Genomic DNA, 26,477 nt, shown 5'->3' with positions numbered 1-26,477 from the left:
ACTCATGATGTAGTACAGCCCTCGATCTTACACACTCGGTTTCTCATTGGGGTTCCCTGGGATAGCTACAGAAATTCATATCTAGATGCTGGTGAATACACATGCCTGTATATGAGAATAGAAAATTTTCCATGCTTCCATTTGTCTAAAAAAACAATTTTGGCATCAAAGAGTTCCTTGCGCTTGATGCTGTGCCCGAATATGAAAGTACAATCTCGTGCTACCATTTGTAGTGCGCCACATGTGCAAGGCGCCGCAGTCATTGACCTACCAGGTTCATAGTCATCATTTGGCTGTATATCCCAGGATTTTAAAGAAGCTCAGTCAGCACTTGCGTCAGCGGGGATATGAGTTGGTCCCGCATGGGTTCTCCAATCTTGATTAAGAACAGCGCCCGCAAAATGAATGGACCCAAAGGGGGGAAGCCTGCACTAACCTGCCCAGGTGGGAGGGGAGCCCTGCGATACTCGCATTAGCTGATAAAACATTACTAAAAGTCTGATATAATTGGATAGATTATAACACCACTAGCCGCCTTATAAATAGTACTCTCCAAGCTCTGATTTAATCTTCCAAGGCCAGTGGTTTCACGTTTCAGTATACAGTGAATAGCTACCATGTCTAAAAGCGAATGTGTCTCTGAGTCTGAAACCGATGTGTATGATCCCAATGATCCCATATCTTTGTCTTCGAATCTGACGCCGGATATTCAGACTCATTCTCGGCGCCGGACCCTCTGGTCTAATGACCGCCTACTGGATGGCACGTTACGGCATCCGAACTCGAATCGTCGACAAACGTCCCACGAAGGTGTTTACCGGTCACGCTGATGGAATCCGTATGCGGACGTTGGAAATCTTCGATAGTATGGGGATCTACCACAGGGTTGAACATGAGGCACATCCAGCTGTTGAGCCTGGGTTCTGGGTTAGTAAAATACTCCATTCTATAAGATTCAAATAGTAAATCTTCGATGCCCAGGTGCCCGGACCGGAGGGCAAATTGATCCGCCAAGGGCCTATTACCCCATCCCAAGTCTTTGAATCGCCGTATCACCATATGCTTTTGAGTCAAGGCCGCATTGAGCGGTTTGTGCTGGATAGCATCCGAGAGCACTCGGACATCGAAGTTGAGCGTGGTATTCTTGCCGAGTCATTGGATTATAATGAGACACTCGGAAGCAAGAATGAGTATCCCATTACCGTTACCCTGAGACATTCTGGCTCCAACAATAATATCACGATCCCCGGTGACTTGGAGGATGGCGAATGGGATGATTTGACTCGGCAGCGGAAAAGAGCACCTGGGAAGAAGGAGATTATAAAAGCGAAGTATATCATCGGCTGTGATGGAGCGCATAGTTGGACGAGAAAGCAGCTGGATATTCCGTTTGAAGGGGCGAGTACAGAGCATATCTGGTTAGTTCCCTCGATACATGGTTGACCAGCTGCTAACAAAAAACATGAAGGGGCGTGATTGATGTCGTGCCAATAAGCGATTTTCGTGAGTAGCATGACAGAATGTCTCCGATACAAACTAATGACAATAGCCGATATTCGTCGACTGGGCACGGTGACCAGTCCAGCAGGCACGATCCTAGTAATCCCTCGCGAAAGGAAACTAGTCCGCTTCTATGTCCCCGTCCATGTCGCCAACGACGAGACCCCAAACGGCCGCTTCGACCGCTCAACAATCACACCCGAAAAGATCAAAGCGCGCGTCCAGGCTATTTTGTCTCCATTTACCTTCGACTTTCAGATTCTCGATTGGTGGACGGCATACCAGATTGGCCAGCGCATTGCCCCGACATTCGCAAAAGGAGACCATGCATTCCTAGCCGGTGATGCGGTACACACGCACTCACCGAAGGTAGGCTTAGGCATGAACGTCAGTATGCAAGATGGATTCAACATCGGCTGGAAAGTTGCTCTGGTGGTTGCGGGTGTTGCCGACCCAGCCATCTTGAACACGTACAACGAAGAAAGACACCGGATTGCGGAATTATTGCTCGAGTTCGATAAGCTTTGGTCGTCTTACTTCACTGCTGAGACCAAACCACCCGGGGATGGGGCACCAGGTAAGACGGAGAATATGATTAAAGTTGTGGAGGAGTTTCAGAGCTTTGCAGATGGTGTAAAAGCGTTTTATGGTGATAGTCCGTTGGTTTGCAAAGGGATAAAAGAACATGAAGGGCCTGTGTTTGCAGTTCATCTCGTCCCAGGGGAACGGGTTCCCCCAGCCAAACTTCGTCAGCCGGCTGATGCGACGATAAGATGGTCTATGGGGATTATGGAGAGTGATGGGCCGTTCAGACTTGTTGTTTTAGCTGGGGATATTAGTGATCAAGAGCAGAAGGCGCGTGTTGATGCTCTTGGTCTTTGGCTGGTGGGTCTGGATGAGTCGAAGCCATCTGTTCTGACGCGTTATGCTTCGATCCCAGGACGCTTTGATAGCCTTGTTGATACGTTGACAATTCATAGTGCTCCGTGGACGGAGGTGGAGTTCTTTGATTTTCCGGAGAGCTTGCGCCCGTTTGATCCTGTTATGGGCTGGGGCTATGAGAAGATTTGGTGCGATGATCCCTGTGTCTGGGATAAGGACTGTGATGGGAAGGCGTATGAGAGGTGGGGCGTTGATCGAGTTCATGGTGCAATGTTCGTTCTTCGACCGGATCAGTATATTGGATGGGTGGGTGAGCTAGAAGACGTGGAGGGCTTGACTCGCTACTTGGATGGTTTTTTGATCCAAAAATGAAACCAATTGCATAGTCATTGAACGTATGTGAAAAGATATCGGAATTGGAATTTTATTTTAATTTTCAATAGCAAGTGTCAAATACTCAAATACCAGTCCCATGAGAAACCAAATCCAGTATATGCCAATCCGTAAATATATGGGTTTAGCGTGAAGATGTCACATAAGCAACGAAACAATCAATATCCATCATAAAGCTGGAAACTAATCCTGAAACCACTATAGATCCGTTCGTGTTCCCTGTGACTCGGGTACCCTACCAGACTGGGTCTGTGGCACAGCATGCCCATCCTCCTGCAACTCAGTAGTAGCATCGGGAATATGAGCTGAAGCACCAGCAGTCCCATCTCCCTTATCAAACGACCCTCGAATAACCGCCGGATCGGCCGGGAACTGAAACTTTGAACTGTTCCACGGCTTCACGTGCATGAGATACATCGTATCAATCTCCTCCAGAGTACGACCCTGTCCCTCAATGACAGCAAAGTAGACAAGCCCTGCAGCCAGGAAGAGACATCCGGCAAAGACGTAACCGTACCGGAAGTCGATCGCACTGGTAATGAAAGGCGTGAAGAAAGCCAACAAGAAATTCCAGAGCCAATTCGACGCGGTGGCTAGAGACATTCCTCGCGCACGGTATTGTGAAGGGTATAATTCTGCAACGATGGTCCATACCATTGGGCCCCATGTACTGGCAAAGCCCAGGATGAAGAGGCAGGCGAAGACCACCATTGCCACGCCAGCGGAATGAGTGTTCTCAGGATTTTGGCGATCAAGAGAAAAGTGGCCTACTGAGGCGAAGACCATGAAGCAGACGAACATCCATAGAGCCCCAACGATGAGGGAGCGACGACGACCGTAATGCTCAATAAGATAGAGACCGAGGAAGGTGCTGCCGAAGTTTACTCCACCAAGGATCATTTGCGTTACGTAGCTGTTTTGAATGCCGGCACCTTGGAAGACCGTGGTACCATAGTAGAAGAAGTAATTGGCGCCGGTAAGCTGCTGAAGTGCTTGGAGTGCAACTCCTACCGCAACACGGTAAGACATGGTCGGAGCTTTGAAGAGCATCTTCCAAGTAACTACTCCATTGCGAACCTCTTCCTCGTATTTTTGTTTGATCTCTTCAAATTCGATATGCAGCGCGCGATGATTTTTGGGAACGCCGTAGATTTTGGAGAGGTTCTCGATGGCAGTTTCCACCTTGTTATGACGGTAGTCGTAGCGAGGACTTTCGGGGAAGAAGAGCATCCCGATGCCGAGAACTAAAGCCCAGAAATAGGTGATGCCCAATGGGATACGCCACGATGAGGTATCGGGACGCGTCTCAGTACCAAAGTTGATGCAATTGGCAACGAAGATGCCCAGTGTGATGAACAACTGGTAGGTACTGATCAGCGATCCTCGGATATGTCTTGGTCCTGACTCGGCTTGGTACATCGGCACAAGTAGAGATAGTGCCCCGACTCCCAGTCCGGTTACCCAACGGCCCATGGCGAACTGGTACCATTTGCCTGACGGGGATGATATCTGGACAGTAACTCCGATCATGAGTATGGAACACCATCCACTGATAGACCATTTACGTCCAATACGATCAGCAATCGGCGCTGCAACGAGAGCTCCAATCAAGGTACCGATGGATAACTATGCAATGTAAGCTTCGCTTTTTACGTAGACATGGGTTTTGATGCCTTACCAGGGCAACGATCAGACCGGAGCGAACATTGGTGAAATGATAGGTTCCATCTCCACTTGGCTCACCATAGCGCCTTAGGAAATTCTTCATCTCAAGGAAACCTGAGATTTGACCGGTGTCGTAACCGAACAAAAACCCTCCCATAGACACAAAAATGCCCATAATAAAGGAGCGCACTGTGAAGAGCGGGATAGGAGTATCTACCATATCGCTAGGGCCCTTCTCGTGCTCAGCAGTAGAGGTCGACTCCCTAGCAGTAGCCTCGCTATTCGCATAGAGGTCCTGCGGTCGTTTTTTGAGAAGTTTATCAAACATGATGGCGAAACACAATGTAGCGCATCAATACGGGCTTTTTCTTTGTCTGCCTTTCGTACCAAAACCCAAAAGTTTAGAAAACCCGACTTGGGGCCTTCTTATAACTCACCCACTCAGGCGGAAGCCAAGACCGGGAACTCGACAGCATAGCTCTGGGTAACTTGGAAGATCGGATAAATCGACAGATTGAGAAAATGATGACTCGTTCATTCACATGTACGAAACCCCTCTTTGAGGCCGTCGGAGTTATCCGTTGAAAAACGTGAGAGTCCGGGGAAGTGGAGACTGCTTTTGGCATGGCCATTGGCGTATCCGCGGGTTCCGGGGAAGTGGCAACCAGACTTTCGAGAACCTAGACCGCTTGGCCACGAATGAGATTCAGTGGCAAGCCAACTTCATGACTTCTGACCTTGTGACTGGGTTCCTGGTGGCGAATTTTGGGCTAGAAACCTCCCCCAAAGTAGGCAGGTCGACTTTGTGATGGAGTGATGAGATAGGTGGCAGTTGCAGAGAAAGCTTGGATCCTCAGAGCTCAACTCCGGTTAGAGCAGGTCGGCCGCATCTGGGCAATGCTTTCACAGACTCGGGGTCATGCATTCATGATCCCCGAGCCTGCCGGGCCCGATTATCTACAAACCCGAGCATAATTATGCTCGGCTCATGGCACGGAAGATTCGAAATAATCGCAATTGCATAATCATATACATTGAGCTTGCATTCGTATGAAAATCATAGAATATACTAAGTGAAAGGCTGCATATCCAAATAAAAATGTGCAAATGTCCTGAAATATCCAGATATTCAAATCAAAGTTGAACGCCGACGAAGGATGATAACCAAAAAGAGCGCCCCTCCGAGGTATCATGATCACAAACACCTAGCATCAAGAATAAATAATAATAGTAATACTCAAACGACCAGTCGACGATCCCAACCATTGACTAGAGCCAACTCATCAATGTCTTCCTTGGGCGGCATTGAAAGACCGTGAAATGGGTCAAACAGACTCATATCCTCCGGGTGGCCCGAAGCATCACCGAGCGCCTGTAAATTATCCTCACTGCTCATGCTTTCACCTGAGTAACTCAAAACACTCTGTGCAGTATGCTCCTGTTGAGGTGCAAAGTCGCCACTACTGGCGGACCACGACTCGGGCGATAGCTTGACCATATCGGACGGCGAAGGGATGGCGAGCGTGCCGTCGTTCGGCTTCCGGCTGTACTCGGCAGTGATAGATGCGAACGGCCCAGGGTCTTCTCCACACTCTTTGCCACCATAGATACCAGTAAAAATGTTTGAGTATCCGCGATCCATATCACTTAAAACATACTCCCAATCTGCCATTGTAATGGCACCATTGGCATCGGTAGGAGTTGAGCTGGACATGTGTCGAGTGTAGTCGTATCCCGCGGATGACAACATCTGGGGATCCGAGGAAAGATCCAAGGAATGCCTGCCATTCTGGTAGTGGGGGTTCGCAAGATCATCTGGCTGTGAAGGAGGTAGGCTGTTCCAGCTGGGGGAGCGAAGAGACTGGGCAGCGGCTGGAACAGTGGCACCGGAGACGGTGTTCCGGCGAGAAGGCGAGGCTTGCTTGGAGGCTTGGTCACGACCCATGCTTGATGAGATACGGGACTTCAGCGACTGCAGCTGCTTCTTCGGGGACCTGGATGGCTTGTTTGGGGCCGCCATCTCGTTTGTTTGCTTGTCGACAGGCATCAGAGTGTTGACGAGCTGAGCAAACTCGGCAGCCGCGGCAGCCGACTCTGTTCCCAGTTGTTGTGTCGCTGTAGCGAGAAGTTTTTGGCTCTCCTTCGCCAGCTTGCTGTCGCGTTTCAGGCCAATGGTCTGCCACAAGAGTCCAAGACCAGCAAAATACACTAATTCCTTGCGATTAAGACTGAATGAAAGACAAAGTCGACGTTCATCAAGAAGTTGCAGAATCTGAATAAGATGTTTCGAAGAGTCGGACATTGCTAGAACTGAGCGAGAACGCAGATTTTCGTCGGCGAAACACACAGCAGGGCGATGGATCAGAGAACGAATGAAGAAGTACACAAGGGACAAAAGAGGCGAACGACTACTTGTCACGTTTGTGCTGGGCTTGTCTTGGGAAAACTCGAGGCGAAGGTGAGGAGGCAGCTTCGAGAGCCATTCATCCAACTGCTCTGTGACCACACGCATCTTGGACACATGAATTTTGTACCCAGCCTTGGAAGGGTACAGGTCTTCCAACACCTTGTTCAAAATCCGGGAAACGCCAAAGAGCGCGAGGGCGCTGGATAAACGGGTGGACTCGCCAGGAAGAGTCGGCAAGAAGCCGGTCTCGGTGACGTACTCATCGTCCACATCAACGGGATACTCGACCTGGATATCAGACTCGCGCAGAAGAACGGGCATTCCAGTCAGAGCAGACGAAAATCGATCCATCACATACTGACACCAGAAGACTTTCTTGCAAGTCTCCCCTTCCAGCGGGTTAGACGGCGTAATATCCTGGTTCAGTCTGAGCTGGTGACAAACATCCACAGCCAGAGCGCGGTAGCGCAACAAACTGCGATAGTCGGCTTTGGTCATGCAGTAAACTTGAGCGAGAACGAAGCACTGTAAACTTTTCATTGACGTTTCACTGGAGAATGAATCTAGTGGGCTTGACCAGTTCTCCTCAAAGAATGCAGGGTCTTGGTTAGTCCGTGACTGTGGGAAATTAGCAAATATTCACATTGAGGTCTGCTATATGGAGTTGTCAACTCACACTCGACGAAAGAGCCGCAATTCCGAAGATCAAATTCAACTGCGCCATCATGTGCATGTCGTTCTTCAATGAGTCAGAACCATTTAGATATTGTTCATATGCCTTCAAGATGGTTGGGCGATGCACCACAGGGTACAAAGGCGCCCATTCTTGGAAGAAGATATTAATGAGTTGGTCTGACACCAGACGAGGTGGTGTCTTGATAGGTTGATTAAGCATGCCACGAGACACAGGTGGCGATAATTTTGTCAGTGCATCAGTTGGGAGTTTCGTAGTTGATTTTCCTTGACTGATAATATTATCGGTGAGAACTCCTATCAAAGGTTAGATTGGCTGGATATAATCGCCCAAAGCACAGTCAGACAATACCGGAAAATCCATTAGTGCTGGACAGAGCAGTATAAGGGTTATCAGAAGACTGCAAAGGAGATTGACGAGACAGTCCTTCAACATGAATAACGCCCTCCGATTCATCCGGGTTCGACTTCGTGGTTGCGGATGAGGAGGGAGACCGAATGGGGGCCGCGCGTTGCGAAGGCGAAAAAGAGTGTATCCGCGACAAAACATCGATTTTCTCGTCCTTCTCGTCCAGCAGATTCTTCAACTCTTTCACTTCTGATTCAAGAGCCCGTACTCTCTCCTCGAGAGACTCTGTATATCCTCGGGGAAAGGCGCGGCGACTCAACTTGTCACTCGTTTTACATTCGAATCCGACATGGGCGCATTGTGTACAGCATGGTCGGACGCCGTCGCACCGTATTTTTTTGCTTCGGCACCGGTCACACGCCTGAGCGATCCTGCTTTGTACGCCGGTGCCTCCGACCTTGATCACTTTCATGGGTAAAATTCCAGGCATTTTCGGTTGACTGGCGGGCACACCGGCCGCCTCGGTCACTGGAGAGTTCGTAAAAAGGGGTGTCGTATGTTTTTCTGGAGGTGAGTAACTGGGTGTGTTGTTTCTTCTGGTGAAAAGGCGTGAAGTTGTGAAGGCGAGATTTCATGTACAGAGGAAAGTTTAGGACTAAGAATATGGGGGATTGGGGGAGGGGAAAGGAAGCCGATGCTGAGTCAGGGCGTGGGGAATTGCTGACCTCCATAATCCTCCAATCACGTTTCATTGGTTTGCAGGTACCGTCATGTATCGCATCGCATGCAAAGGTTAATCTTTCCCTCCTTTTGAGGTTTCTGCATTTTCTCCACTTTCGTTCAAGGCTTCCAAGGTTCATTCTCGACCTCTAACCTGCACACACCCAACCATCAAGTTTGCTGCTTACTTCAAACACACCGTTGGATCCTCCCGAGGCTCCCCCGGACTCCACATTTCTGTACCAGCATTACAGAACGATGGGGAATAATACTTCGAGGCAATTTGACTAATGAAACGCGCCAGTTCATCCCGTTGAAACTCTATTTCTACCGTGATTTCCCTTCATGATCATTACTCAAGGTTTCCGGATCGCAATTTACAGCACTTTCCGGCTTCCGAATCCCTTATCCGATAGTCTTTTTGCCCTTTTACATTTGGTTGGGTCCCGATTTCCACCCCGCGACTTCATGCAACAATTGACATTCACCGTCGATCTCTCTTGGTTAGCCCCATATGCGAGATAAGTACTAATTTTTCAAAAAAAGGGGGGAATGATACAGTAGTCGGACTCCGTGTCTCAAGCAGATCAACCTGCATTAGCATGTACGCGCATGTATCGATCCCGTCTCCGAAGTTCGGCGGGACTCCCCTGTCCTTTTTTCTATAAAACATGTGTGATGTGTAAGGTTTGCCCAGTCATCCCGAAAGTGGCGAGATCGCCATCATGATGTTCATGCTCATGCATGGATGATCTACCAGATCCGAGTGTAACCATGAAACTGAAAAGACCTGGTTATTGGAATGTCGTGTGCCATGGTTTGTGGGTTTCTGAATTATTCTGACACATATCCATGGTTACTGTACTCCGTACTTAGCCTTGCATCGAGTTAACTGCGAGTTTTCGCCGAGAGAAAGGCGAAAATTCTGAACCGCGGTTTTGCAGCCCCACTCGAACCATGGTATACTGGGCGATCGCTTGCTGCGGGGAATCAATGTGAAAATTCAGGGTCTTGGTCTCATTCTTACAGTAGTTCATCTTGTCAGCGCTTTTCAATTTTCGCGCGGGTATCACTGACATGGAGCGCTGATCCACGGGAAAAATCGGACCCAAAGGACGACCTTGGAAGAATGCGGGGAATCGAAGGTCCGTTCTCTTGGATCCCAAGACCTGAAGGATTCTCGTCTACCTAGGCCTCATATACTATGCGGTTTCGGACCAGCCAATCGGATCGTAGCGACTAGGTAGGCTTTCTCGATGAAAGCCAAGAAAGCCAAACCATCAGTTTTAAATCCTGTACTAAAATCTCGAAGGTCGCCTCCTCCAGGGCTGAGAGCTGGGAAATGATTTGACAAACGTCATAGCTGGGGCCTCTGTAACAGTGTGTCCCCGGTTCAATTTAGCGTTTAGCTTTACCTGGGGTGTATTGACGGCCTTGTTCTCCGCATTAACTAGTCCCCGGACTATGTGTTCTTGGAGTGGATATGTGGCTTCGGTTTGGGTAAGATCTTGCGGGGTCCGTTCGCCTGGCTTGCTTTGGTGAAGTCATGGTTACAAGGTCCTGGATTCCCCTATCGAAGATTGACTGTAAGAATGAACTTATGACCATGGCTAAATCTATGAAAAATCCTCAACCTCCTCTGCTTGGACCTGCTCGAGGTACTTCGCAACTGTCTCGGACTTGAGTAACTCGTTTTTCTTAGTTCGATCGTTAGCGCAGATCATCATAGTGGAGCCTCGGCTTTTTAGGACATTGTTTCGGGGATTGCTTACCTGCTGTATCAGCTCCTCAACTGCCTTTTGTAGTAGTGTTCCCTCAAGCTGCCGCAGTCGAGTAACCATTTCAAAAATCTCAGGTCTAAACATGCCACTCAAAGCAGTCGGGTTCTCGCGAAGATGGTCCAATACCTGGTTTGTTTCGTTTAGAAGCGATACCTGTGCTTCCACTCGTTCCAGCACCAAGACAACAGCCCGGAGTTGGAAAATATCCACCAAAGGATCAATTGTAATGAACTGATGAAGCTGATCGGACGATTGAATCTTCTCGCCCTTCCAGTGTGCCTCCAGCTCTCTTCCCCCGTCTGTGGTTTGTGCGATGCCGATTTTAAGCCCATCTTCTTCGTTCACGCTAGACCACCAGATCAGTGGGCTGTCCCAGACGATCTTTCCGGATGCATTTGACGATGTCAGATCGGTTGTAGCTGGGATCTGAGAGGTCGAGACACGTATTCCAGGAGTATCTTTGCAGATCATTTTCTTGGCCATGCCAAGAGGATCAGCCTGGGGGGAATTCATATGCAACATGACTTGAGTTGTTTGCGTCATATCACTATCTAGAAATCCGTAGGAGAAGATCATCTCCGATGCAGACTTCTCATCTCCATATCTGAAGTAGGTGTCAATTTACACTAGCAGTTAAGGTAAGTTTGCAGAGGAGTGAAACTCACGAGATAGTCACCTCTTCGCCTTGCTGCAAAGTTTTGCTATCGCGCAACTTCAGAATTGCATTTCCTTCGACGTCCGCGTCATATAGCGCTGTCACTGCTGCACCAGTCATGTGGTTAACCATGTCAACGCACGGCACCATCGAATGCCCACTTCCTGGCAGATCCAACATGCGAGATCGATAAGCCGCGTCGACATATCTCCAATCCTCAAAGGTCAATTCGTCCAGACTTTCAGCCCACCAGCACTGCTGACACCAGGCTATATCTTCAGTAGCTTGATGAATGAATTCGAACTCCTTCTGGAGTGAACTCCACTTAGCATCCACTGCAGCCTCGAGGGACGTTCCTTTCAGCAATTCTCGTTCTTCTTCCGACCAAAAAGTGGGCAAAGAGAATGAAGACGGGAGAAACTTGATGTACTCGGTCCAGGGACTAGACACTCCTACACGTCGCGGCTTTTGCGAGCTGTTGTGTGTGATCTGAACGAGCAGAAAAATCATGATAGCGCCTCTCGCTGTCTGGTAACTGTCAGTTCACTACTGTCTAATACGGTAAATTTTGTAATGCTTACCCTGCCAAAATCTCCCACGGCCTCTAGCACCTCGCGAAGGTCTCGATCGGATTTGGAATAGTCGTGCACCGATTCTAACGATAATACCAAGTCCCGTGGGATCTGGAGGAGGGTCTGTTGGTCATCAGGATCCTTGTTGGAGTTGTCGGCCGTTGCTAGGATTGCATTCCCTTTGTCTGTCTCTGACTCAGATGAGCCTACCCTTTGGACGGCAACGCCATTTGTGACGATGCCATTCAGCCTCAGCCAGGCTAGTAAGGCACCCAGCGGAAGGTATTCCCGCTTCATTATGTTAGTCCGGTGACTTGTTTGGTGGGTGTATATTTTTTTCCAGGACTGGTTATAGGTGAGGAACAAATGCTATTAAGTTCGAGATTTCATGGACTCGTATTTTGTGACTGGACTAGTGCTCAGTTCAATTGTTTCATGAAGGTATTGATGAAGCTGCTGAAGCCCAATGGACCGCGGGGCCAACGGTGTGCTTAGTAAGCCTCATTGTCGTCAAGTTCAGATATATATCCATGCCACAGAAAAGGTAAGGGGCTCAGAAAGACCCGGGAATGTAAGATGATGAAAGAGAACGAATGAGGAATTTTGAATTCCTCGCGCATTTGCAAGGCAAACGTGTCGTCGTATGTTTACATTGAAAAGGCGACAAGTTATCTCTTATCGATAAGGATAAGGACAGGTCATGACAACGTCATCAATTTAGCCTTTAAAGGTGATGCAGGATTTCGCCTGCCCACCTATAAAAACATGGCAAAAATTAATCCGGGGATTTGATCCTCTTTAAAACAACTTTACAATTTTCAAAGCCTTCGAAATCACACACATCAACCATGAGACTGCATAGTGTTATCGTCCATTCTCGGCCTTCTATTCTACTGAAGAAGACGATTGCCCAGCCAGCTTTCTTTGCCCTCGGTGGCGTCCGACATAACTCCATCACGAAGCAGTGGAAAGGAGCCTCTTCAGATGACCACACCACCCAAAGGTCTAAGAAAGGAGATAATTACGACATTCATTCCGACGCATCCGCTTCTGGCATGGAAGAAAGACGACAGAATGAGGGGATTGCAGACAAGACCAAATCCCAGGGCATGACACGGAGAGGTGGGACTGAGAGCGGTAAAAAGGCCAAGTCAGAGCATCCCGCAGCTCCAGAGCCCGTCCTCGGGATGAACGATGAGCGAGCGCAGGTGAGAATAGATCGACTCGAACCCTTGGTTTTGATTTCATGAATGCTGATTTGATTGCATCACGCAGAAGGGCCACTGATGGTATCAACCTGTCATTAGTCGATACTGTCAAATATTCTGGGAATGGCGCTAGTTCTACTTTGTCTTAAAACTGGGTGTTCCGGAAGGTATCCATTGCTAACGTGACTCCACGAGACTGTACATAGGAGTAGCTATGTTTTACCTGCCGACTTTGAATGTCAAGATCTGATTTCGTCTGTTAGTTTTGTTGTTTGAGTAGTGAGGTCTTCAAATCTTACATCATTTTTGCCAACTGCAACCATATCATCCTCTGACACTCGAGTACCTCCAATTCCCTCAATGTAGGAAATTGGTACATCGCCCATGACTTTTCGGGCTACGTCGCCCACTGTGCTGTTTCTGTGGTATGTTAGAAGCTGGTTGAATTTATTTGTGGAAGTCACTTACTTCTTGACCAACACACAATCGCGGAAAACAGCGCTTCCATTCCCTGAGCCAAAAGTTGCGACATTTCGTACTGGGAAAATGGGCACCAGACCCAGCAACGATGCCGCTCGAGAAAGGCATTGAACCACACCTGTTGATCCAAACCGATACAGCACCATGTCTTTCAAGTTTTCCACGCGGCTATATTTGTATCATATTTAGCAGGAGCCCGAAGAAATGATCTCCCTCAGCGAGCTAACTTACCTCTTCAACTTCTCGTCCATTTCTTTAAGTCCTCCTCCGTCTGGATCACCCATCTCAATCAGATCTTCCCGTGTATCCACAAACTCGCTTCCTTCAATATACTTGATGTACTCCTGTTTGGCAAGTCGTCGGAGAAAGACCTCTGATATGGCGGAGCAAAGTACAATGCTCTCTGGATCCTGCATTTTGGCAATCTTGCTAATATTCTATTTCGAGTCAGTATGGTCGCATGTCTTATAACTTGTTATAACTCACTTTATCCGCGTCGGGATGATCTATCTTGTTCAAGGCGAACACCGTGGGGAACTTTTCATCAATGAAAGCCTCAACCACAACCTGGACGGTCTCATCTGACCACTGCTCCAAAGGCTCCTTCAAATTAAGCTTGTCAAGGCACCGTGCCACGATCGATGAGGTACTACCGTATCCTGAGAACTGGCCTTGTAATGTGTCGACGGGGTTGCCCTCTGTAGTATAAGTTAGTAGAGTATACCCACCATCATTAAGACTGTACGAACTGATTGCGACGTGTCTCCGTCTGATCGAGCCCCTATAGTTCAAAGTCCAATTGTCAACACCATGCACATATTACATTCCCAGGTTTGGATTGACTTACCATTTCTCCATCAAGTTGCCCAGCACCCATCTTACGATCTCTCCTCGAAGCCACTCAATGTCCACTGAGGGATCGTATCCGCGCGTTGCTTTCCCCTCTGCATCGGTAGTACCACTCACATCCACCACGTGAATCAAGGCATCCGCATGCCGCAGATCGTCCAAGAACTTATTTCCCAATCCTCGACCCTGGTGTGCGCCTGGGACAAGTCCAGCTACGTCCAGCAACTCAATGGGAACGGAGCGCCGACCCTCGTGGCAGCCACCGTAGTTCGGCGCGCACCTATCTGAGACACCATGTCGCAGGCAAGCGCAGTCGATCTGGAGGTATCCGATAGCTCGCTGGGGATCAATGGTGGTAAAGCTGGCGGGGTCAGCCATTAGCGCGCGTAGATAAGCGGTGGTTCATTGCACAATGGACGTACGGGAAGTTGCCTGTTACAGTCAGCGATATGCAATGAGACAATCAGAAGCGATACACCTACCAACTTTGGATGTCGCATCGGTCAAACTGTTCAAGGTCGTAGATTTACCACTTGATGGCTGCCCCTCACATGGTTAGCGGGGTCTCGTGAAGGGGGAGATTGAGGTCGCGGACCTTGCCCACCAGTCCAATCAATGGATCCCGAGGCATTCTGGCAGTTACTAAGTCTCTATGGATTAAAGACAAATCCTCCACGCTCTCTCTACAGGCACAATCGGTCTTGCGCTTGCGATAAGCAACATTTTCTGCCAGCTTAGCATGGAAGGCGGTGACTTTTTGGTCAACTGGTATATTATTACCTAAGCATATGTGGAAGATTGAGCCTTCAATTCGATTCTAGGTACAAGCTAAGCTCAAAGGGATGTAAAGTTGGAGACTTCCTCGGCGAGTATACTATGTATGACATAAATCCAAATGGTAATTCAACAACCTCGATCTTCCTGATAGCTCAGGCCGATGATACAGTAGGCTTCAAGGTGGCAAAAGGGATGATGCCAGTCCCTGGACTGCAGGAATCAATTTCCAGGGCAATCACGACATTTCCTATGTGAGCCTGAGCAGAATGATTGACCGAGATCAGCTATCAAGCCTGCTTTGATCGCGACCTTGATCAGCTTGATGAAATCGAATCGAGCATTGGCTCCATAAATTGTGCTTCAGCATAGCGGGGCCATGACATGGCAACGCCGTCAAAAGCTATTCCATTAAGTTCTATACGGAGCACATATATGAAGTAAAACTTCAATTCTTGTCATATCCAGCGATAAATGCAGGGTATACCGCCGATCAGGGAAATTCGACATGCGATCCAGGATCCACTGAATGTTCTCGCCACCAGTAGCTCTGTCCCATGACGCTAGTCGAAGGTCGATGGGCGCGGTCAACTTGCGTGCCATGCCCCTTGGGAACCAGAAATGACAGTTTCAGCAAGTTCCTAGGGTACGATTTGTTAATCTATGCTGGTTTCAGTGGAGACTATTGGCATCCATGGTGGAGAGTGCCATTATGTCGTCATTACAGGATAAACGTCACAGACCTAGATTCCGCCTATAAGAATCGCTGTCAGAACCGCCCATACGACTTGGATATCTCAAATCACTACAACTTTCTTCGACCAATATTAAATACCTCCTCCTCACTTCACGAAGCTATTCACCAACTACAACAAAACACCTTCACAACCAAAATGTCTGACGCTACCTTCCACACAACTCGCGAGGATCTCCGCAAGGGAGAATCCAAGGTCGCCCAGAGCCACGGTGGCAAGGTCCCTGCTGACTCCGATATCTCCCTGATGAAGGTAAGAAATATCTCTATCCTCAGTTCTAGGACACCTGACTAATCATTATCTCAACTGCAGTCTGTCATCGACCAAAACACCGACAAGTCCAAGCAGATCGACGAGGCCCAGTCCAACTTGCCTCTACCCGAACAGCCCCCCGTCGCTAGCGACTGGCAATCGGCCGATCAGCGTACTGTGAACGTTGGATCTGGTGGTGTTTCGGGTTCTATCTCAAAAGACCCTAACAGTGGTTTGGAGGGCTCCACCACCGCTCAGAGCAGTGCCCGTGTTGACGGCAGTGAATTGCACAAGAACACTGCTCCTGGCAACGCCGGTCGTCAGGCTGTTGAGGGTCTTGACCACTTGCCTTCTGATGCTACTTCCCGCTAAATATTTTGACATGGACTTCGCCATCCATTTTGTATGATAGCCATTTTACGAGCCATGGTTAAATGAACTCCATAGCGATTATGTTGTCCAATTTTTCATAGTAGATAATTTCGTAAGGTCGTAAGACTTCAAAAATTTCAAAATGCACGTAGACAGTGTTGGTCATAACGCTGCCTCGACAATATTTCTTTGATGTGTATATTTGTATATTTAAGGTTGCGGCTTCGCCGCCGGGAGGCGTATATCAGGCCGATCTGGCATCACGCGACTGAGTGATTAATTCGACAAATCAATAATGACGCCCTCTTCAGAAAGAAAAACACAGTGAAACCATGTCCCTCACATTCTATTGAAACGTAAGCACGGAATTCCCAATAAGGCAAAAACACTGTTTGCAAAGTTTGTTTCAGATTGGTCTGGCCTTGACGTCAACCTCCAACGTGATATCATACCTGCCCAGTTTTGTCCATATCGCACCGAGGAACCCGATGAACTCACGACTCCACGATGAAATAAGCGTGTGGATACCAGACCCTCTGCGAAAACACTGATAACAAGCTTGACAACCAGAAGCAGGACAGAGTGACATGCAGAGCTCCACTGTCTCTTGTCTCGATGCTCTAATCCGCCACATCGTCTCAACCAAAGAATAGCTGACGTTACTTACCCTGAGCAGGACAGTGCAGGCTATCCCTTCTTGCTATCGTAAGTGTGACATCACCTCGTCTGGATTTTATGATATCGCCCGTGCAATCAGTAGTCCTAGGGCTGGAGGCAAATGCTATATAGCTTGGGCTGTCGCATCATCGAACAATAGTTTTTTGAATCATTCAACCACTTCTCATACTATCTTATCCAAGTCAAGTTACACTTTTATAAATCTTTTCCATCCCAAAACTACAATCAAAATGGATCTCCAAGGCACTCCCATTGCTCCCGGCCCCCGCAGCACCAAGGTCACCACCGATCCCCTTGCCACTCAACAGCCCATCGAAGAGCCCTCAGGCCCTGTCCCTACCGGCTCTCTCGCAGCCGAGTCAGTTCGCCAGGGCGGTGCATTCAGTGAAAACCGTGGCGCTCAGCCAGAGGATATCTCTGCCTCTCAACTTAAGAACACCAACTCCGCCTCCTCAACCCTCCCCTCCGCGCCTGTCGGTGGTCTCCGTGAGAACCGCCAGGCTCAGGAGAAATACCCCGAAGCTCTGGGCGGCCAAGGAAACTTCTCAGGCGCTCACTCTAACAACGGCTATGCCGGCGGTCCCACTGGTACCAAGCAGGAGATGGGCATGAACTCTGGTAACCAGGCTCATGCTAGCGGTAACCAGGCTCGTGCTAGCGGTAGCAGCCAGCACTATGGTGGTCAGGCCCCCTCCTACGTCGCCGACGTGACGGACGGATACCAGCACTCCAAGCCTGACGGCCGGAACATCCACGAGGGTGGATTCTCGTCTGATGATAAGAATGCTAGCTTTGATTCTGAGATTGGCTCGGATCAGGACCCTGCTCGTGCTGCTATTAATAAGTTCCAGCGTACCAACGCTAAGAGCGCACCCGATGCTGGTGTTCCTCGTCAGAAGGGCGTGAACACTGATACTCCATACGATGTTTTGGAGACTGATCAGCGTGCTTAAAAATCTCAAGTTTCTTTTTCCCTAAAGACTTGACGCTTTGATTATATGATTCGAATTTTCAAATATGTTCGAGCGAGCAAGCGATTATGTTACTTTGAACTCTAGCCTGTGGCTGAGTTATGATGAATCGTGGATGGTTAGGTTATCATGTATATTAGATTCTCACGAAATTTCAAAAGCCATTACGACTAAAATCTATTGCACTGAGTATCTCGTAATTTAAAATGTACAAGCGGTGTAGGTCCTCGCTTTTGTTTTGTATTTCAGGTCTGCTGTGCAACGAGTGTCAAGGCAAGCGATAGTTCGTCTCAGACTCGGATTCCGAGTCTGACCCAGAACTACTCGAAAGCAACTCATCATCCTCATTCTCCAGCCTGGCAGTTTCGCGCCTGGGAATTCTCGGAATAACAAGAATCTGAAAAGGTTCTTTCACCAATTCCACAGACCTGCCTGCGGAGTCGTCACCACTTTCCACCTCATCATTTTCGCCCGCAAGCGGGGAAGCTTGCCCCCCGACTCCATAGATAATTGCCCACCTCCACTAGCCCAATGGTCAAAATGGCAATCCAAACCAAGGCGAGTAAAACCATGATGGTAGTGAACAATCCCGGAAGAGGGAACGGGGCGAAAGATACCGGCGCGAATTTTAAGAACGGGAAGGAAATTCGATATGAAAAGAATGAAATATAGTCTCCGGATGGGAGCCCTAATGAGGACGATGAAGACTCAGGTTCCTGTCCGTGGGATCCAGTAGCGCCGGTCTTCGCTTTGTTGTGTCCCAGTACTTCTCCATAATGTTTTGTTGTGTGCATAGCAGGTTTCCACGGGTACTCATAATGTTCCGCTTGTGGGTGTTTCCAGTGTCGGTATAATCGTTCTGAGATGGGTGGACGAGGCGTCAATACCGAGACAATTGATTTGTCTGAGGTCTCCTCCCGTTTGTAGAGAAGGCCCTGCCCGCGCTCGAGATTTGGGTCGTATCTTATCTTTGAAGGGGATTCGGGCTATATATACTTGTCAACTCTGCGTGACTTGACTTGTGAAAACGAGAAAAACTCACCTGTGTGTGTTTAGCTTGAGGTAATTCGGGTAAAGGATGTTTCCCATGCTTTTCAATGACTTTCCAGATACCGCGATTGTTCAAATCTTCAAATTGGCTTGTTTTAATCCATTTGGACGTTCGGATAGGATGGGATGCTGCCGGCTGAACGATCGCTAAAACCACCGCAATGAGGAACCAGTAGAATGGGTGGAAAGTGAGCATTGTATTAGATATTGAGTGAAAGTGTGATATTCGTGAGGGGGTGGATTGAAGGTGTTGAGATCGTATTATAGAACATGCATAGTAACGTACTGAGGCACGCGACCATGGAAGAAAAAGACAAAGACATGCGACACCGGGAACCAACTTCCTTTTTAAAAACACATCTAACCCGAGGTAAGCCAAAGGGTTAAAGAAGCAAAGAAAATGAACCGCAAGGGCCCTCAAACCTGTCATAGGCTCCGTGTACGACCAGAGACCCCTCTCGAGATTCCACGCCAGGGACGCAGGTCAGCGAATCCGAGGCCCTGAAGGAACCTTATCTCCCGAGAAGATTAAGTGGTGGTTGGCTACGTTTGTTTCTGCAGGAGGTATGTGGTTTGAACCCCCTTGTTGGATCTGAAGTGGAGATTATGAGGGGAGAAGGGATTGATCAGATTGATCGTCATGGAATGACAAACGCCACTTCTTGATAGTTCGGGTGTGATGCAAGGCCAATCGTCTATATTTGCAATAGTAATGGGACCACTGGATATGCATTGTCCCTTGGTGGTTTGGGTCGATGTTTCTCTGGTGCCACTGCATTGTCGCCAATAGGCAAGTTAAATTGAGTGTAACTTTTGATATCTTCCGAAAGAAGTTTCCTGTCTTAGGTTTTCTTATCAGTCCATATTTAATTGTACGACACAAACTCGCCTTGATGCATTTGTCTTATCGCCCACCCAAGGCAAAGGAAGGGCTATGGTCAGGGTCGAGGCCTAGATTCAGGCCAGGCACGAGCATAGCAGAAACACATGGAGACCCATATTGGCCGCATTCAAGGCCCACTTGTTAATTCATACTGAATTACTAGAAATGGATTTATGGGGTGATTTCTCATTGAAATTCTTTTCCTGCCTTTTCATACACCGTTGAAGAAACGCCGAGCTGCATAGAGCAAAAAGATGGAATAAAAAAGAAACCCAAGGCCGGACCCCCGAAGACATGCACGGTCCTTCAAAGAACATAAACCTGTACAATAAGAGAACCCCACCAGCAGCTAACAGTGGGAAGACGCGAGAAAACAGACATCCAAGCGATCCTTTTAAACAACCACCTTCTTGAGCTCCTTCTCGGCCAGCTTGGCGAGCTCCTCAAACACCTTTCCGAAGTCCTCACCGTCGGTATCGGCCTCAAGGTCCTTCTTGCTCTTCTTGGCGGTCTTGGGGGTGACCATGACCACACTGGTAGGACGCTTGGTGGCGGCGGAGGCACCGAGCTCGGCGCGGGAGGTTACGAAGACGTAGGGGATACCGTGGTCCTCGCACAGGACGGGAATGTGAGAGATGACATCCATGGGGGAGATATCGGCAGCGAGAATGACGACACCGCTGGGGATCTCGATCTTAGCGTTGGCGGCGGGAATGGGAGATTTGCGGAGAGCCTTGACGACTTCCTTAACACCGCGCTTGAGAGACTTGTTGACAGCGGCTAAATTGTAGACAAAATGATTAGCGACAACTCAATTCAAAGTCGGTTTAAAAAGTCTGCACGGTAAGCGCATGTAATTTGCGCTTGCGTCGTTCGGAGTCGCTTCAGGGCCATCCAAGACGAAAAACTCTTTCGTGGGAGGATAAAGTCCATCGCAGACAGACAATTGACATGTTCAATTAAGAAATTTGAGAGTCTTACCCTTCTTAACGCTCTTGAGCACCTTCTTGGCGTTCTTGTCCTCAACCAGAGGGTTGGCGAAAGGCACATGAGCGCCGGTGGGACGGTCAATGGCCATCTCGTCACCCTCAACCTCCTCGGTGGGAGTAGCAACCTGCTCAACACCCTCCATCTCCTGAGAGGAAAGCTCCTTCTCTACTGCATCGACGAGAACGGTCTTATCCTTCTTTTCCTTCTTTTCCTTCTTGACCTTGGCGACACCGTCCTTGTCGGCACGCTTCTCCTTCTTCTCGGAGCGCTTCTCCTTCTTTTCGACACGGTCCTTGCCCATTTTGTCGGATGTGTGTAAGTGTCGGGGGTTTGGTGGAGAAGATTGGCTTGGGCTTGGTGTGTGCTTGAGAAGAAATCCGACTCGAAATAATTTCTTTAAAATTTTGGCACTAAACCCAGTGCGGTAGCTCCCCGCTGACTAAGTCCCAAACAACTGCCCGCGCAACTCTCACTTGAACCACCGAGAGTTCGTCCCTCGTGAGACGACTATAAATTCACTTTGGATCGAATTGGGTTGGTGTTCCGAGCCTCTATGCTGGCTAATTAGGTGAGTTTATTCGTGCCTGTTCGAAAGCTGGACTAACAATCCTTACCCATCAGCGCATCATGGAGCCCGGCGAAAACACGCGCCCGGTATCGCAGCTCATTGCTGGCTTTGCCTCTCCTTCAACCCCAACAGGCCCGTCAGGCTCAAGAAGAAGTGCTTACGGACAAAGCACTATAGGGCAAAGCTATATGGGCCAATCCGTTCGCTCTGTTCATCCTCCACCTCCACCTCCACCAGCACATGGTAAGAGAACACTTCCTCGGGAGGAGAAGATGAAAGAGAAACTAATATTGAATTACAGATGTGGAAAAAGATGAATTGCGCGTGCAAGTGAGCACTCTTCGATATGAGTTGGAAAATATCAAACAGGAGCGAGATCTACAAACCCTTCGATTCGAGAAGGAGACTCGGGACCTGCAGTTAAAGGCAGATGCTGATTTTAAGAGGGCACAGGTAAGCAGTCTCCATCTCGACTGGCGCCTCTACCCCTAGCTAACAGCAGGTTCCGTAGGCTGCTGAGACCGCAAGCAATCGTGCTACCCATAAAACCGAGGCCTTGGCGAAAGAACTGAAGGACACCCAAGAACAGGCCCTGAACGAGAAAGCCAGCTTGGAGCGGAAGGCTAGAAATCTTCAAGATGAAAATCAAATGATCCAGGAAGAACTCGCCGAAACCCAAGCCCAAGCTTCCGATCACGAACGTCAGTTCAAATACCAGATCAGCGAGTTAGAAACGGTCCGCGTTTCCCTTCAGAAAACAATTGAGGAACTCCAAAATGATCTCGTTGAGGCCCGCGCTGCCCAGCAAGCAACCCAGGAGAAATTATCCCAACGAGAAGCCGAAGTCGCCGATCTCGAGTCCGACAATATCCGTTTGAAGGCAGAAGGGAGCGACGGGGAGGAACTTCTTGTTCTCAAGCGAGAGCTTACTGAACAAGTCACCCACCTGCGCGAATTGGAGACGACAAACCGGGACCAAGTGGCAGAGCTACAACACCTACGAAAAGTTCAAAAGAATGTGCAGGTCGTTGAAGAGCAGAAAAGATCACTCGAAAATCAGCTGCAGCTCATGAAGGGCGTCGAGGCGGAGTTTGAAACCCTGCAGATTCAAAAGCAGATCTTAGAGGATGAACGTCAGTCATGGGCCAGTCTTCTTGAGGAAAATGACCAGCCTGCAGAGTTCGACTCCCCAGAGGCGATTGTCAAAGCCCTGGTTCAGGAGCGAATTGAAAAAGCGAGCTTTATTGACCGCCTTGGTGCTGTTGACGCTCAGTTCCTGGAGAAAGATGAAGCGATCAAGACCTTGGAGGATGAGAAACTGAAACTCAAGCAAGAGCTGGAGACAGCTCGCGCGACCGCAAGCACCTCTGTAGGTGCACCCGCGGCAGCAGATGCTCGGGCTCGTGCTCGCTTAGAGCGACAGCGCGTTCTCGCAGTGAAGGAGGTTGAGTATCTACGTGCACAGCTCAAGACCTTCGACGAAGAAGAAACGACCATGAATGCCGAGCAGAGCCAGTTCGATGAACAGAAGGCTGCTCAAATCGCCCAATTACAGCAATTGGTTGACGAATACCGGAGTGAGCTCCATAAGGTCCACGAAGAGCTTTCTCAGCGAGAAGCGCCACCTCGGGAAGAGCCACAATCCCGGGGTACCAAGCGTCCACTATCACCAGCGGATAGTACCGCTGAAAGTGAGCGCCTTTCTGTGCTTACACGGAAGAATCGCAAACTGCAAGAAGCGCTTTCCAAATCCGAGCAGGCCACGACTCTTGCCAAGAAAGAGTTGGATGCTGCCAAATCCCAGTTAAGATCACTCAAAGCCAAGTCTCGCACTCGGGTTCTGGAACTACGAGACAATCCCACTGCGGAAGCAGAGAAGATAAAAATGACGACTCTGAAGACTCTTCAAGCAGAGAATCGGGATCTTCTTGCCCAGCTACGCGGTAATCATGCCGGGGTCAAGGTTGCTCCCGTTAGCACACTTGAGGCTCTGAAGCTTGAAATCCAGGAAATGGAGCGCGTTGTTGCAGACAAGGAGAAACGCAATCGTCGCTTAAGGGAGATTTACTCTGCCAAGGCCACTGAGTTCAGAGAAGCCGTTGCATCTCTCCTAGGCTATAAGCTTGATATTCTGCCCAATGGTCGAGTGCGTGTTACATCCATGTTCCACCTTTCTCCGGAATACCGACATGGTGACCCCAATGCGTCCTCCGACTCTAGTGGGCCAGGAAGTATGGGCAACGGCGAAGAGAACTCTATTCTATTTGATGGTGAGAATGGTTCAATGAAGCTATCGGGTGGAAACAATAGTCTCTTCGCAATGGAGATCAAACCTTTGTTGAAGTTTTGGGTGCAAGAGAGAAAAGATATCCCTTGTTTCCTTGCGGCTATGACTCTGGATTTCTACGATAAGACTACCCGTGCTACGAGGGTTTGATTGAGGCTTTGGTCCGATGCCTGTACACTCCAGTGCATGGATCCAGAACAGTTCATATGTGCCGACGATTCTCCCACATTTCCTTATTCTCAGTGTATGATTCCCCAGCACAGAAGCTCCGTGCTATGTTTTATTATTATTGCCCCTTGGCTGGCTGTCCGTCTATCAAATAATGCAATCTCAATTTAGGCCCGTATGCCCGTCAATTGATACGGGTAAAAGGACACCTTGTCAATCGATCCAAGTAGAACGTGACAACTAAATTTTGCAAATTGGCCTTCAAAATGATTCCTAAAGCTCTACCTCAGCGATCACTTCGGCGTGTTCACTTGGAAGTCATTTAACACAGCTGGCCAACAGTAAAGGCTTGAAAACCCACGCCTAAGAATAAATATCGGCCAATTTGGTATCTGGCCACAAAGCCCAGAAGTTAGATCAACGTATATCCCGTGTGTTACAAATCTGCGGTGAATAAGTTTCCAATGGACAGAATACAGAGTGGAGTGCATTAACAACTATGAAGAGACAGTATTCTTGAAAGCGGAACTATAGAGCAGCAGCTAAGTGAAACTGCAGGCGTGTGTTCCTGCTATAGGTCACTCATCTATTTCTCCTGCTCAGATTCAGCAGCAGGAGTATCCAAGGGCTTGGAGAGTCCAACTCGATCCACAGTGCGGGTGTAAGCCACACCTCCGTTGACTCGGTCTTCATGGACAACCAAGTCCTTGCGATTGGTATCAACAAGCAGGCGAATAAGATCTGGGCGCATGTAGTGACCACCCTATGTACAAATTAGTCTCAAACATGTATTAAATAGTTTGAGTTTGACTTACAAAGTCGGCCAGAGCCTTTGTTAGGTGGGCCTCGTCGAGATCGATCTGTTATGGCAGAGATTAGACATGCACTAAGCGATAGAATAGTGAAGTAGCTTACATCGACGTATAGAAGACCTTGGAAGTCCTTTGCCGGGTGGGGAACGAGATTCTGTCCGTCAGGTCCGAAGATCCGCCCATTTCCGTTGTAGATGTTGGGATCCTCGAGCTCTTTTCCGGGTGGCGTGTTGAGCTTAATACCCTCAGCAGTGATAGTCTGCCACGGTGCAAGAGTGAAAGTGCCAGTCTCAATGGCGTAAGCCGGAGTGACAAGCTGAGCCATCTTGTCAGTCATCAGATCCATTTTCCATTCCACGTTCAAATTCGCAAGGGGAAGAAGCAAAACTTACATCTGCGTTGGCCTCAGCGATATTGGTGTAAGGATCTGGGTACTTGAGAGTCTCCTTTCCAGGGTAGAGAGGCCAGGCAGCAACGTGCACCTGCTCTCCAAGCGAGGCTGCATAGGCCTTCATGAAGGGGTTCATGTTCTCCCAGCAGTTTAGGTGCCCGATGCGACCAATCTCCGTGTCCATGACGGACTCGGTAGTGTCACCGGTTCCATCACCGAAGACCAGGCGCTCAACGTGGGTAGCTCTAATCTTACGACGGTGATTGATGATTTCTCCAGCAGGGTTGATCATTACCTGAGTCGTATACAGACTTGCAAGATCGAGTTCGGAGTATCCGAGAGACACCCAGATCTTGTTGCTTCGGGCGGCTTGACGGATGCGTCGCATCTCGTCCGAGTCCGACGGCAGACTGTTCTCGCGATACTTCTTGAGCAACGGAAGGCTTTCCTGGTAGTTCACCTTCCAGGCCCAGTAAGGGTAGCCGGGGATCCCTGTTGGTTTCTGTGAGCGCAATAATCTGGATGTCATCGAGAAAGAGACTCACAAAGCTCGGGAAAGGCAATGAACTTGCAGCCTGCCTCTCCTGCTTCATCAATCCAGTGAATGGTTCGTCGGACTGATTCCTCGAGATTGAACCAGCCTGGTTCAGCATTGACTGCTGCGGCCTTGTACTTCTTGAGAACGGGAGCCATGTTGAAGATTTGTTGTTGTCTTGGAGATCAGAAAGATTATGTTTGAGTTGAAGGATATTCATCTTTGGCAAAGGCATTTGAACGAATTTATAGACTTCTTGTCACCTTCGAAGCATGTGGTATTATGAATCACATCATGCTTCTCAAATCCCGATATAAGAAGCAACCGGCATCGTAGCACTCGGACTCGGGTTTGCCCGGGTCGGTGATTGCTCTTCATCTTTGTTTTATCACAGTCTTCAAGGCGCCCATTTGAGCTTACCAGATGTTTTGCGTTGATTAGTTCGGGATCTGGCTTGCAGTGAAATCATGCCATGAGTGCGGGCTTTGGGTGCGGGCTCTGGGTAGCACATTGTATCAATCCCGCAGACACCGGATGAAACCAAATCCCGCCCGGGAGAAAAGCTGATGGAGGCGCTTTGGAAGTCTCATAGCACGTAAAGATATATTTCATGTGTCATAACGTGGATTGACGCAATTAATGTTTACGAGCTAGTGATCGTGCTTCTCTCCAACATCATCTTTCAGATACTTTATTCGATGGGTATATCATACTCTGGTGGTAGATGGTCTATTCGCTATCAGTACTTAGCAGTAACTCAGGATGAACTTCCTCGTCGTAAATCTCACTGGTTCCCCTTTGTACAGCTGGTCTTGACCAAACTCGGTCTATCCACTC

The 26,477-nt window shown here is 48.8% G+C and overlaps 12 protein-coding genes across 12 annotated transcripts; 5 read left to right on the top strand and 7 right to left on the bottom strand.

Annotated features, from left to right (window-relative positions):
- Positions 1–617: 617 nt before the first annotated feature.
- N7503_006323 (putative phenol 2-monooxygenase) lies at positions 618–2,754 on the top strand (the record flags this gene model as incomplete). Its single annotated transcript, XM_057065870.1, has 5 exons — positions 618–658; positions 714–927; positions 982–1,418; positions 1,469–1,503; positions 1,550–2,754. 5 exons carry the CDS (start codon positions 618–620, stop codon positions 2,752–2,754), a joined length of 1,932 nt encoding a protein of 643 aa, XP_056921339.1.
- A 219-nt stretch (positions 2,755–2,973) lies between these two features.
- N7503_006322 (sugar porter family MFS transporter) lies at positions 2,974–4,768 on the bottom strand (the record flags this gene model as incomplete). The annotated part of the gene is made up of 2 exons (XM_057065869.1): positions 2,974–4,401; positions 4,454–4,768. The coding sequence occupies 2 exons, from the start codon at positions 4,766–4,768 to the stop codon at positions 2,974–2,976; spliced, it is 1,743 nt and encodes a 580-aa protein (XP_056921338.1).
- A 909-nt stretch (positions 4,769–5,677) lies between these two features.
- On the bottom strand, positions 5,678–8,379 carry facB (C6 transcription factor FacB/Cat8; the record flags this gene model as incomplete). The annotated part of the gene is made up of 3 exons (XM_057065868.1): positions 5,678–7,465; positions 7,524–7,837; positions 7,893–8,379. The coding sequence occupies 3 exons, from the start codon at positions 8,377–8,379 to the stop codon at positions 5,678–5,680; spliced, it is 2,589 nt and encodes an 862-aa protein (XP_056921337.1).
- Positions 8,380–10,225: 1,846 nt separating this feature from the next.
- N7503_006320 (SET domain-containing protein) lies at positions 10,226–11,914 on the bottom strand (the record flags this gene model as incomplete). The annotated part of the gene is made up of 4 exons (XM_057065867.1): positions 10,226–10,306; positions 10,382–10,994; positions 11,056–11,573; positions 11,627–11,914. The coding sequence occupies 4 exons, from the start codon at positions 11,912–11,914 to the stop codon at positions 10,226–10,228; spliced, it is 1,500 nt and encodes a 499-aa protein (XP_056921336.1).
- A 551-nt stretch (positions 11,915–12,465) lies between these two features.
- Positions 12,466–12,904, top strand: N7503_006319 (uncharacterized protein; the record flags this gene model as incomplete). Its single annotated transcript, XM_057065866.1, has 2 exons — positions 12,466–12,825; positions 12,893–12,904. The coding sequence occupies 2 exons, from the start codon at positions 12,466–12,468 to the stop codon at positions 12,902–12,904; spliced, it is 372 nt and encodes a 123-aa protein (XP_056921335.1).
- A 140-nt stretch (positions 12,905–13,044) lies between these two features.
- Positions 13,045–14,821, bottom strand: N7503_006318 (Ygr210 GTPase family protein; the record flags this gene model as incomplete). The annotated part of the gene is made up of 10 exons (XM_057065865.1): positions 14,750–14,821; positions 14,637–14,694; positions 14,577–14,586; positions 14,153–14,515; positions 14,055–14,086; positions 13,792–14,003; positions 13,537–13,742; positions 13,294–13,473; positions 13,125–13,245; positions 13,045–13,071 (listed from the first exon to the last, which is right to left on the bottom strand). The coding sequence occupies exons 1-10, from the start codon at positions 14,783–14,785 to the stop codon at positions 13,045–13,047; spliced, it is 1,245 nt and encodes a 414-aa protein (XP_056921334.1). The 5' UTR covers positions 14,786–14,821.
- A 990-nt stretch (positions 14,822–15,811) lies between these two features.
- Positions 15,812–16,307, top strand: N7503_006317 (uncharacterized protein; the record flags this gene model as incomplete). The annotated part of the gene is made up of 2 exons (XM_057065864.1): positions 15,812–15,935; positions 15,996–16,307. Exons 1-2 carry the CDS (start codon positions 15,822–15,824, stop codon positions 16,305–16,307), a joined length of 426 nt encoding a protein of 141 aa, XP_056921333.1. The 5' UTR covers positions 15,812–15,821.
- A 908-nt stretch (positions 16,308–17,215) lies between these two features.
- On the top strand, positions 17,216–17,938 carry N7503_006316 (uncharacterized protein; the record flags this gene model as incomplete). The annotated part of the gene is made up of 1 exon (XM_057065863.1): positions 17,216–17,938. The coding sequence occupies one exon, from the start codon at positions 17,216–17,218 to the stop codon at positions 17,936–17,938; it is 723 nt and encodes a 240-aa protein (XP_056921332.1).
- Positions 17,939–18,417: 479 nt separating this feature from the next.
- On the bottom strand, positions 18,418–19,202 carry N7503_006315 (uncharacterized protein; the record flags this gene model as incomplete). Its single annotated transcript, XM_057065862.1, has 2 exons — positions 18,418–18,924; positions 18,999–19,202. The coding sequence occupies 2 exons, from the start codon at positions 19,200–19,202 to the stop codon at positions 18,418–18,420; spliced, it is 711 nt and encodes a 236-aa protein (XP_056921331.1).
- A 1,081-nt stretch (positions 19,203–20,283) lies between these two features.
- N7503_006314 (40S ribosomal eS12 domain-containing protein) lies at positions 20,284–21,180 on the bottom strand (the record flags this gene model as incomplete). Its single annotated transcript, XM_057065861.1, has 2 exons — positions 20,284–20,669; positions 20,871–21,180. The coding sequence occupies 2 exons, from the start codon at positions 21,178–21,180 to the stop codon at positions 20,284–20,286; spliced, it is 696 nt and encodes a 231-aa protein (XP_056921330.1).
- A 326-nt stretch (positions 21,181–21,506) lies between these two features.
- On the top strand, positions 21,507–23,884 carry N7503_006313 (coiled-coil domain-containing protein MAD1; the record flags this gene model as incomplete). Its single annotated transcript, XM_057065860.1, has 3 exons — positions 21,507–21,690; positions 21,749–21,900; positions 21,959–23,884. The coding sequence occupies 3 exons, from the start codon at positions 21,507–21,509 to the stop codon at positions 23,882–23,884; spliced, it is 2,262 nt and encodes a 753-aa protein (XP_056921329.1).
- A 604-nt stretch (positions 23,885–24,488) lies between these two features.
- On the bottom strand, positions 24,489–25,798 carry N7503_006312 (carbon-nitrogen hydrolase family protein; the record flags this gene model as incomplete). Its single annotated transcript, XM_057065859.1, has 5 exons — positions 24,489–24,665; positions 24,718–24,762; positions 24,818–25,030; positions 25,107–25,597; positions 25,651–25,798. 5 exons carry the CDS (start codon positions 25,796–25,798, stop codon positions 24,489–24,491), a joined length of 1,074 nt encoding a protein of 357 aa, XP_056921328.1.
- Positions 25,799–26,477: the final 679 nt, after the last annotated feature.

Source organism: Penicillium pulvis (assembly GCF_028828015.1).
Source record: "Penicillium pulvis strain IBT 33274 chromosome Unknown contig_3_segment0_segment0, whole genome shotgun sequence".
NCBI lineage: Eukaryota > Fungi > Ascomycota > Eurotiomycetes > Eurotiales > Aspergillaceae > Penicillium > Penicillium pulvis.
The sequence above is the reverse complement of the archived record's forward strand: the minus strand, read 5'-3'. Positions and strand labels throughout refer to the sequence as shown.